Source organism: Anomalospiza imberbis, chromosome 11 (genome assembly GCF_031753505.1).
Source record: "Anomalospiza imberbis isolate Cuckoo-Finch-1a 21T00152 chromosome 11, ASM3175350v1, whole genome shotgun sequence".
NCBI classification, from domain to species: Eukaryota; Metazoa; Chordata; class Aves; order Passeriformes; family Viduidae; genus Anomalospiza; species Anomalospiza imberbis.
The window spans coordinates 9,199,457-9,211,567 of record NC_089691.1 but is presented as its reverse complement, the minus strand read 5'-3'; the positions used below and the strand labels follow the sequence as shown (position 1 = coordinate 9,211,567).

Here is a 12,111-nt window from a genome sequence, read left to right as displayed (position 1 = left end):
TATTCATATGGGGAAGTCTTTCACAATGCTGCCATTATACCCACTTACTCTCCTGGGTAAGCTTTCAACAAACCCTGGCCCATCAGGGGCTTCTGTTAAGGACAGTGGTTGTGAAGTTTTGGGTTTTATCACCCACACCCATTCTGTCAAAGTGTGTCCCCTGCATTTGAGAAGTTTCAGCTATGAAGCTCCAAAGTTAATGAGTAGAACATCCCATTGCCCACACTGCATTTCTGCCTCATCCCAGTGGATGCTGCCTTTTGCATCTTCTTTCAAGCATAGACATCTGGCCTTATGTTTCAAGAATAATATTTAGCCAATTTTTTTTTTTTTAAGTATACTCATAATTATTTATTATGTTAAAAATTAGTTTGCTTCATAGACCTGACTCATACCATACAGGTCAAGTGTTTTTCTAGCAATAACTGATCATAGCAAATATTTTAATTAAATTTCAAATACATCTGAATGCATTTTACATCTAACAACTATACAGTTAGCAGACAGTTGTTTCCGAGTCACCAGAGTTCAGAGTGCAGACATAAATTCATTGGGTATTAGTGCCAACATTTTTCTGCTATGTATCATTTTGAAAAACCTGACAGATTAATATTTGCAATTTTACTTTGAGCAGAGCTCAAAAAACAGACCTCTGGCAGTCACTGCAAGACATCTCCATGCTCTGCTTTTGCTCATAAAGAGAATATTTTCAGGCAGCCAGGCACTCTGCTAACTTAGTTACCCAGGAGCAAAGCAGAAATTCTCATGCTCTGTCACAAAGGCTCTGCTAGTATGAGCAACTGGGATTTTTATTCACTTTTTAATGTGCAACATACTAAAAAAATGCTTTCTCATTTATGCAGCTGGATTTCAAGCCCAATATTTTAGGTTAATCTATCTAGGACTAATGCTTTGTGAAGCAAAAATTGGCAACTGCAGCTAACCAGTACTAGAAGAAATGTTTCACTTTGGGCAGATGCTGAACTATTTCAAAAGCATTCCTTAACTCAGGAACACCCAAACCTAGAAGAACACCTTGGAACAAATTTAAGATTGAATTCCTAAAAAGTACTCCACGACTTTACCATTTAATTCTAGATACAATTAAACCCTAATCAAGTAATGCACTGTAATTTATATTCATGAAATAATATTTCAGATTGCATTAATACCAGCCATCAAAGTACAAAAAGAAGTCCTTTCCTTTTGGAAAACTTTGCTCCTCATTTAATGCATGTCAAATGGCATTTTCCATAACTTCCAATTAAAGAAAGATTAAAGGAATTGATTTGTCTTCTGATTTAAAATGGAGACAGAGCTTGGTTAATGTATGAGAACAGGAAAATCTCCATCCTCAAAAGATATATTCATTTGTGGAGATTAATGCTGGCTTCTCACCCAAAATGCAGAATAAGGATTTAAAGTCACAAATTCTAGATGTGCTAAAGCAACACCAGGAGTTCAAGGAGACCTCACATCTGAAATCCTCAGCAAAATGTCTTGTCTTGCAAGAGCCTCCTGCCCTGTGGCTCAGGGGTGCACTGTGCCAAAGGAGGTGTCATATTTAATGGCTCTCAATGGACTCATTCTGTCTTGTTGAGGCCATGAGGCTTTTAGCCTTCAAAACACCTATGGCAAGAACACCACCAAGCACCATCCTTCTTGCCCTTTGTCTTTTTAGAGATCTAGTCTTACTATTTGAGTGTCACTTCTCAGCAGTTTGTCCATCACATCAACCAGAGGGCAGATGAGATAATGGACAATATGAAGGACAAAGATTTCTTTAAATCCCTTCATTCTGTTTCACCATAACAGTAGATGTGCACCACACATTATTTGTTTGGCTCTTCATGTTTACCCATATATGTTGGTGAGTCTGTAATCTTGAAGAATTATCTTGAGCTGATTGGAGAAACTTGATACTGTCTGAAACTGCCTCAAGTGGCATTTGGATTTATCATCGTGTGAGCTGTGCTGCAGTTGGAGTCAACTATCATTACAACACAGCAAAATGATCAGAGACCAAGACTGAAGTGAAACGGGGAAAAGTCATATTTACTGCAGATATAATCCTTAGTATTACACAGCAGCAGATGGCAAACTTCAACCTAAAACAGTTAAAAATCATTAAAATATATCTATGGCAATTGTGAGTAAAATCCTCATATGCAATTGCATGCAAATCAAGATCTTAGCTTTTCTGTACACCTGGTATTCTTTTATTGAAAATTGTTGCAAACTCAATTTGCAATCAACATAAGTTCTACCTGGGGTTAATGAGAAAACCTCTAATTCTTCATTTGTAGCATTGCAGATACAATGTGCTGATGCACTAACCTATTTTGATTTTCCACAGTGTTTCAAACCCTCTTAAATTTGTTGAATTTCTTAGCTTCCTTAGGCTTTAATTTTACCTTCCTCTTTCCATGACATGCCAAGAGACACATAACTGGTGGGTTTACTTTTAATCTGCCTCATCATCTTAAAAATTGTTCAGAATGACAAACTCAGTCTCTTGACAGGTGAAAACATTCTGCAGACATCATTATTTTGTGAAGTGGGACTATGCCTGCATTCTTGGAAGCCTGGAAGGGAGGTTCACAAAACCTCAGATCAGGCTATTTATTCTACCCAGTGAAGAGCACACCAGAGAGCACTTCAAAGCTGCCTGGTTTCAAAGGTTTTGTCCTGAGATATTCTTGGTTGAATCGGAGTTAGCTTAAAGCTGGCTTAAAACAGGCTGTGCTTGAAGCACAGCACCCTCCAGGCTGATTTATAAAAGCATGGAATTTTATATTCAGAGTTCTGGAGTCAAAGAACAGATTTCCCTGGCACTGTCCTGGTTGGACAGACTCAGCACGTTGTTGTGCTTCTAACACAGAATATGGAGATGCATTGGTGGGGTGTGCGCTGACACCAGCCTTGTTAAGCATTTCAGCTCAGCAACACCTGGAGAAATGAGAATTCCATGGCTCAGGCAGCAAGGTAGGCCTAAAGAGAAAGCGATCCCATTGAGTAGTGTAAAATTGTCACAGGACCTAGAGAGCCTCATGATTGCTTAATCACCTCTTAAATTTGGCCTTTGTCTTCTGTATATAAACTGCACTGTGCAATTGCATACAGGACACGTGTAAGTGAACCTCTCAAGTTAAACCTCAACCTGGAAGACATTGCTTCAGCTTAATGAATTTGATCAAGCTGAACAGACCTCATTTTCTTCCTTCTGTTGGTTTCATCCATTCTTAGCAAATGAATTATGAAATTTTGGTATTCCCATAAAGCGCTTACTCATCAGAACAAGACTGTTTATAAATTTTTACTATGACTGTTTGGAAATGAGTTTAGATGCAGGTCTTTCATTCAGACAGTGTATTGTATTTAATACTATTTTAGCTAATTCCTGTTAGTGGCATTCCATTAATCAGCTTACGGTCATTAACTGGGAGGAGGGGCTGGGCAGAAATCAAGTTATTGTTCCAAGGAAAGACAAGATGTCAAACGTGACTGTTAAGAAATTGTTTTATCTTTTTCAGATAATTAGGCATCCCTGCTTAATCTGCAGAGCAGATGGACAGAACTATAAGAACATGAAGAGTGCTACTTCTACAAAACTGTAACCCAGAGGTTGCTGATGAGCACTACCAGGTTTAACAAAATCTGTATTCCAGATATAACAAAATCTCAGTGTTTGACTCTTCTCATAAATAGCTGCATGCTAATTTCAGATTAATAATTTGTTAGTGCTTGTACCTATTTATCTGTATTTCCCAAAATAATTTCACAATAATTTATAAAACCTATGGATAGATTTGGCTTGTTAAATCTAAGGGCTAAAAAAATTACTAAAATTGAGTAACAAATGGGATCAACAATGTGTTTATTTTTTTAAATGGTTAGCTATCATGTATGAAAATGAGAAGTTATAATATCTACACAGGTGTTCTGTACTAAACACCTTCTTTCTTTTGGGATCTGCTATTCCACCTATATATATACACCATACATTATACAAAAATCTGATGTGTTTAATGTTTCCCATATACTGGACACAAAAAAATACAAGTACAATGCATTTATTACTCAGACAGATGATGTAAAATTGCTACCTTAGCTTATGTAACACCAATGAACAAAGCCTCAATACTCAGGAAAATCTAAATTTATCTACTAAATTGTTATCCTGGGACAGACTGGGAACTAGGATGGTTATAAAATAATTGTTGACTTCTTGAGGCAAAGTTGTTGGAAGAAACTCTAGCTGATGGACTAGTGAGTTCTTAGCACTTCCCCAAGTTTAGCCTCTATTTCCCATCCAGTTTTGACCCAGTTTTATTTAAAATTTCTGGGGAGAAATAATAGGCTCTTCTTAGTATTTGCAATGATCTGTGACAAGAAATTAGTTCCACGCTTTGACTGCAGTACAGGTCAGTAGTCAGCTGAGGCTGAGATACCAGATATCTTGTCAAAGTCAATCAAGTTCACCTCATGGGAAAGATATTTTCCTGTGAGTTAGTTTAAAATCCTCCTCCAGTGGGGTCATTACATTAAGATGCTAATTGGAAAAAAATTATACCGCAATCATATATATATATATATATATATAAATATATATGTGTGTGCGTATGAGATACATCTAAGTCACATCCTTTTTGATCCTAATGCAAACTTTTAATCTGTACATTCCTTGGCTTGGTAGCTCTGTTTGCATGTCTGATTTTGATCATTCCCTTTTTTCTCTTTCTGAAATTAAGTTCTGTCTCTTTGCAATCCAAAACTGGATGATTCAGAGCTTTTAATAACAAGAGAATATAAAAAGGCAATTAGTACAAATCACTATGTAAAAGGCAGGGAGGGGGGATTATTCTTGATTTTAACCTGAAACCAGATTCAATTAGTTAACACTCAAACAGAAAAAATTCTGCCTGCAATCACTGGCTCTTTAGAGAGATTTATGCAGTATATTAATGCTGTCAGTCAACATTTCTATCACTCTTTCTCCAGCTGTACATCATGTGTTAACTTTCTGCTATGTAGTCATGGAAGGCTGGGAGCTGTGTGCATGCAGCACATGGATGCCTTTGGGGGTGAACTGACTTGTTTCACTCCAGAGCCTCCCTCAGATGACCTGTGAGTGGTGCTGAGCAATGCCAGCAGAACTGCACTAAGCTTTCCCTAAGTACATAAGAGGAAAAGGCACGAGTAAGTATTAGCTAAGATTTTTCAGGCACGATTCCTCACTGGTTTTTAACATTGTTAAATATTTGCAACTGATTTACAAATGGAATAAAGCTGTGTAGCATCCATTGACTTCTATCAGACAATAAGCTGAAATTCATTGCTGACAAATATTGTTTGGATGCAGTAACATGCCTTCCCTTTCTGCAGGTGGAATGGGACTAACATGGCTTAAATCACCCTAAGTAGTTGATTCCCACTGGCTTATTAAATCATTCAATTCAGAGTTCTAGACTATTAATGCTTATTTGACTCTTGGTCACATTTTTGGAAAGGTATTTTAGGAGACTTCTTGTCAGCACTCTGATGACAATTTTGGTAATACTTGAAACGTATTTTGCAGTTTTTTGTTTATAGCCTAATAATACATTTTGTGCATGAGCCAAGGGGTTTTCTTGTGTGATAAGTATTTGTAAAACATTTGTTTGTGTTTAGGACATATCTTTGGCTGCACATCAGCTGGTTTCATATATCTGAGTCTACCTGTAAATATCCTTAAATAGGAGAATTCTAAAAGGTGTCAGGAGTAGACTGAGCTCCTGACCTGATCTGACTGACATTAATACACTGGCTGTGCAGTCACTCATGCAAAAGTGCATGTAGACATACACAGGAGAGCAGTGCAGCCTGGACAGTCTGTGTTACAGAAATGATGGATTTTTTCCAGATGTTCTAACGTGCTTGAAGAAGTATATTGGGGGATATAAAATGCAATTTCTTAAACAGGAGAGAGGTTCTTCAGTGCATCCTTTCTTTTATAAAAGCAGAGGAACAATGAATGAAGATGTTCTTTGATGATAATATATGTTATTAGCAAAAAGTAGTAAAGTTTTTTAAAGCTGACATATCAGTAAAAGGTATATTTTAAAAAAACCTGCCATCCTTTTCCTTAAACTTTATATGAGTTTTAGGTATATTTCAGATTGCCTAGACATTTCACGTAATGATCTGAGTATTTTAAACAAGAATCCTTTAGTGAATAGCTTGTTAATATATCAGTGGGTGTATTAATAGACAAAACCATGTAAGACATCAGTGTATCATTATTCAGCAATTTTAGCTCGAGTGCTTCAATCTCAGAAATCTTCAGATCAATCTGAACAGTTCTAGACAGGTATTAGAGAACTGAGGAGCTTTAAAATTGGAGTCAGTGATGCAGCATCTGACCATAAAATTGACCTAGTAAAATTCAGTAGCCACTAATACATTTGTCCCGTCTTTGAAGCAATTTTAAGCATCCCATGAAGTACTTGGTTTCTCAGAGGCCCTGACCATCTCTCATTCAAGCTATAGTTGGATTATTCAAGTGTAGTAAGTCAAGATAACTTCACTATGGTGAAAACAAGAAGAATTAAATGTGATCATTTTGGTGCTCATGGGAAAATTGGGGGTTTTGCTGGCAAGTATCACTGCTTGTTATGTGTGTTCCCATGTATCAAGTGAAGCAGCTAAAAATAAAAAGCAATTTACAAAATACGTGTTTGCCATTAATAGATTATACATCGAGATGTTTCAAAGGCATGGGAAAAATCTGGAGCCAGATATGCAAATGCAGATTCAAGTTCTGCAGTTCCTGAGAGCTTGCTAGCACAAATGGAAATGAGGCAGGGAGTACTATGCTCTCAGCTTCAGAATGTGAGCCAGAGCGTTAAAAACTTGGGCACACAGAGGCTGCCACTTGGCTGATAACAAGGGCTGCACCAGGATCCAAAACCAAAAGCATGAGCCTCCAATGAGGGCTCCAGAGCAAACAGAAAGGACCATGACTGGGAATATACATGGTCCCAATAGAAATGGAGAACATACAGAGGTGAGCAGTCCCAAACACACAGTCTGGGAGCGCACGTGCTGCTCTGGCTGCTGAGAACGAGGACTACACCCCTTAACCTCTCAATCCAAACCTTTGGCACTAAGGAGTCACAATTTTTGTGGATAAACCACGTAATGCCTGCTATCCAGTGAGTTACAAGTTAGAAAGAGGCCAGATGAAGACACTAAAACCCAGTAGGACACATGGGATGGGATGGGATGGAAACTGGTGAGCAGCAGCATGCCCACGTGAGTGACTGTGATCTGAAGGGTGCCCAGCAGCAGCAGAATCAAGGCCTTGACTCACAATAGATATGCACAAGAGAAAAATCATTATTGGTGGTTGGAGTATTTTCAAAGCAGTTTACTGTCATTAACCAGGTGATAACGAGCTGTGCCAGTGAGGGCTGTTGGAAGCTGTCATTTTCAGCTGTCAGCCTTGCTGACAGAATGCCGCTTAACACGATGGAAAATATTGCACAGATTTCACCCACTCACATTACACCTGCTAGCAAGAGAAGCATACATAAGTTTATTCCACTGTTCACACAGTGACCGAGTGAAAAATGAGAATTTTGTGCAGTTTCTAATATTTGTGGGTTTGGTTTTATTTGTTTTGTATAAAACTCATTCAGTCTGTGCATTAATAACAGAGTTCTAAGTAAAAAGCAACCCACAAACCCCATGCACATCGAGCTAAAATGGCTTCCTCAGATTCTTTTATTACAATTTGGTATCCCCTTAATGCTTTAACAATTTTCAAATTAAATGAAATATTTTCCAATTTTTAGCTAAATCTACCTCAGCTTGATCCAGTAGTAAAACTAAAACATATAAATTGTCATTCCTCCTGTCCTCAGTAAGTAATTTCAGTTTGACAATGGGCAACTTGTTGGTCTATAAGATAGAAAGAATCCGAATTTATAATTTAGTTATATAGGCATCAGTTAAGACAGATTCCAAAGTCACCTGAATATCTGATTCTGATTATATTTCACTAGGTCAAGAAATATTTGCCTCACTGTCTAATAATCCCAGTATCATTTGGAATGAAACGAAAAATGACACCTGTGTAACTGTAAATACATTCTACATTAGAAACTCCTTATAGAGAAAGAAGCAAAAACAACTCATGTAGTTTTCAATTGTTTATGATTTTCTTAAACTTTTCATTTTGTCTGATCATTAAAATATTCAACATCCTGCCTTAATGATTTGATTCTTTCTGCTGTCATTGGAGGCTCTGCAAAGGTTTCTAATGGGCAGCACATTAATTAGGGCATCAAATCCCAGGGGAAAAATATTTAATTCTGAGACACTCAAGCTGTTTCTATATATTTTGTAACAATTGTATTCTAAACACAGCAACTCTCCAAAGCTTTTATATTGATTTTCTTTGAAAAAAGTTGGAGGAATTATCAGCTCCTGAAATGTGGGCATACTTTTGCCTCAAAAGATATTAAAGATGTAATTTTTTTCTAGATAACCATGGCACACCTTCCCTTTTCAGGAAGAATTAAAATAATTGCCATCACCATGAACACAAACCAAAAAGCACATACTAAGTCTACATTCACTGTCTCCTAGTAAATTATAGCTGGAGTGCAAACTCCAAGAAACTGAAATACCTTTACAATGGAAATCATGCAATAACCTATGTGTAGCCTTACATAATCATTATTCATTAGTGTTGAAGATTTGTGTGTTTCTAGCCAGTTTTGTAACTGATAGCAGACAGTGGAAGAAGACATTCATAGTTGCCATTTTTTGGTCTTTCAATTCTAAAAGGATGCAATTTTAGCATCTTAATTACCTTTAACAGTGATATTCTCTTAAAAACATGTACATATTCTACACTTCAGTATCACAGGTTTTATCTGAGACTACACTCTGTGCTATATGTATTAGCAACAGGTTATTTCACCCTGATTTCACATAAAATCATGTGGTCATTTACTGGGTAATACCACATTCTTAAATGCATCCAGTGCTCCATAGCTGATGCACTATTAGTAAATAATCCCACTTGGGCAGACAAACTTCAACAAACTCACCAAGTGAGCTGCTCTCAGCAACAACAGCTACAGTTCCACTAAGATACTCCTTGAGGTAACTTAACCCTTTTAACAGCTTGCTAACAGTAATCCTTACCAGTGATCACTTCTCTTCTTCCATACATATTTTCTAACATTTGAACCGATAGAATTGTGGTTTTTGATAAGGTCCTAATAGCTGCAAGGACTTACTGCTGAGTACCACGTAGCACAGAGCATTCTCACTGATGTTCAGTGCCTGTGGGAGGTTCTGTCACAGACTTCTTGAATGCCCTTGGACAAATCACTCACATCAGATATTGAGATACTCCAAGATTCAGAGAACAATGTCATGCTACTCACAGTGGAATGTGGTTAGGCAGAGAAATGTCTATCTGTGGGTTTAGGTGCCTCTACTCCTTTAAAAATCTGTATTTTTAAAAATACATTTTCCTCCATCCTTCAGTTTCCCAGTCTGTGTCCACCCGACTCTTGATGTTGTAAGGCTCTGGAAGCACCATTCCTTACACCAAAGGAGCACTTAAAGGTTAGGATTTACGCAGTTAGGGGTTTGAATATCTTTTGCTGCTTCCATGGAGATGATATCAGGGCCACAGTTCCTGTAAATCTGTAGTTTCTGAATGGTTAATATGATTTTCAGTCCCCAAGGCAAGTAATGTCAGTTGAGAGCTTGCTTTGTTCTAATTTATGTTAACATTGTGAAAATTCTGCACAAATACTGCAAAAAGAGAGCTCTTAAGCCTAATCAGTGAAGACATACTTAATATCTGTAGGCTCACATGAAAAATGCTAGTCCAAAGGACATAGATGTAGTTTCATATTTATCCAAATGGAATAGGCAAAAAAAACCTCAAATAAGTAATGAATAAATTTGTTTCTAAAATGTCCAGTAACAGGCTGTGGCTGAAACAAGTATGCAGCTGAGCTTGCAAAACTCACCAAGAATTCCTGATGACGGTACTGTGAAACACAGCTCAATCCCCACTAGAACAGAGAAGCTTGTTTAAAAGCACACCAAGCTCAGTGATTTAAGAACTCACCCAGTACAGCACATCAGTCCATCCCTCCATGGTTATACACTGGAACACAGTCAGCATTGCAAATGCAAAGTTATCAAAGTTGGTTATGCCTCCGTTGGGTCCAACCCATCCACCCTTACATTCGGTGCCGTTCATGACGCACTGACGGCCGTTCCCTGAGAATGCACAAGGTGCTGGATCGTCTTCAACTAGTATATCTGGAAAAGGACCAAAAAGTCACAACTCTGAGTCCTCAAGCTTTCATGAGTTACCCCTTTGCATGAGGAAATATCAGTGCTGTTGTGAGAAAAATCTGGATTTCACGCTGAGAAAAGCAACACATCAGAGCATTGGAGCTTTTAGTCTTGCTCAGATCTGGGCCTTACAACCTCAAAAATAGGTTAATAAAATAATTAGACAGTGGAAAGAAGCACAATGTAATAATACATTATTTAGAAGTGTCTCATTCTGAATATTTCTTTCCTCTTCACTGCTGCTACTTCACTTCATGGCACTTCCCACATGGACCACTAAGGAAAAATGAATCTAATTCCCATAGAGTTGTGTTCATTCCTTAGCTGAAAGAAAAGCACCTTTAGCCACCAGGTAAGATGGTTTCACTCTTTCAAAACTCTCCCACAACACACACTTCCATTTCATTATTTCACCTGGATGGAAGAACACTCTTTTCCTTCTTCACTCATTTCAGAACTGCCACCACCACACTGCCTCACCGTACTGCCACAATCTGGATTTGTCCCTCATAGGTAATCACCCCTATTTCCTTCAATACTGGTGTTTAAGCTACACATATCAGAAATGAAAACCTATTCAGAGCATGGTCTAGCCTCTAACTAGTTTGATTTTTTTGTGACTTTGGTTTTGAGGGTTTTTTTTTTCATTTAATGCACTGTACCTAAAATTGGGAACAAGTGCAAACTGGGGTAACAACAGCTTAAGTGCTTTGGCGCCTAGTTGTAGTTCAAACTGAAATCCCACAGCTTTGAAAGAAAACATCATCAAACCCTTATGTTAATCAACATTTTAATGACTTACCTGAATCAATAAGAAAACAAGATTTGTGCATTTTTCCAATAAAAAGTTCCAATCCTATAATAGCATAGATTATGATTACAAACAATACCAAAAGGGCAATATGGAGGAGGGGGACCATGGCTTTTATAATGGAGTTCAGGACAACTTGTAAACCTAAAAAAAAAAAAAAAAAAAAGAAGATACAAGATATGAACCATATTTCTATGTCTTACTCTATCAAATTTTATATAATTACACATTATTAGGACTTAATGACACAGACATGCAGAGATAATCAGATTTTTTTAAAAATCTACTGTCCAGAACCAAAATATTCCTTTAACATATCTTTGTAAGAATCTAAAGCTTTCTGTCTAATTAATTTCTCTGTTAATAAAGTTTATATCATAGAAGTCAGTGCTTGAAATGTGTCACAAGAATCTGTGGGTGCTTTTATAAAGAAAGGGCACGTAGCCAGTGTGTGCCTTGAAGACATTCTGTGCTAAAACAAAAACTTTGTGGCAAGTTCTGAGAAAATGTGCACTCAGCCAATTGTAGAACTGTCTTCTTGCTCTGGGAGAAAAATACAGTTAGCTGGGAAAAAACATTTTTAATCTGAACAAATTTTCTTTCATCATTTATCCCTTTCAAAACTGTTTTTTTTTTCTCGATTAAATATTTATCCAACTTTTGGCTTTACCAAAATGAGCTAATTCCAGACTAATGAAGCTGTGACAGCACCAATGACAATAAAATATGCCTCTTTTTTAACTTGATAGACTTCCTCTCTGACATGTCATAGGATTGCTTCTGTCCTCACTGGAGCCCTTGTACCAAAAATCAATCATTTCCATGTAACAGTCCATGATATATTAAACACAAAATGAGCTTTCTTCCTTTGAATGCCTTAGAAAGAGCTGAACTGGAAGTCGTGAACCTTGTATAGCCCAAATAGCTTC

At 37.3% G+C, this 12,111-nt stretch overlaps 1 protein-coding gene across 12 annotated transcripts in view; it reads right to left on the bottom strand.

Annotated features, from left to right (window-relative positions):
• CACNA1D (calcium voltage-gated channel subunit alpha1 D) overlaps positions 1–12,111 on the bottom strand; it is a 171,437-nt gene that overhangs the window by 90,990 nt on the left and 68,336 nt on the right. For 11 of the 12 annotated variants that reach the window (XM_068201775.1, XM_068201780.1, XM_068201770.1 and 8 more), the window contains exons 6-7: positions 11,174–11,326; positions 10,139–10,335 (exon numbers count right to left, since the gene is read on the bottom strand). In XM_068201775.1, the coding sequence (XP_068057876.1) occupies positions 10,139–10,335; positions 11,174–11,326 (350 nt within the window). Of the gene's footprint in view, positions 1–10,138; positions 10,336–11,173; positions 11,327–12,111 lie in introns of those variants that run through there. The other variant, XM_068201779.1, reaches the window with a different exon arrangement.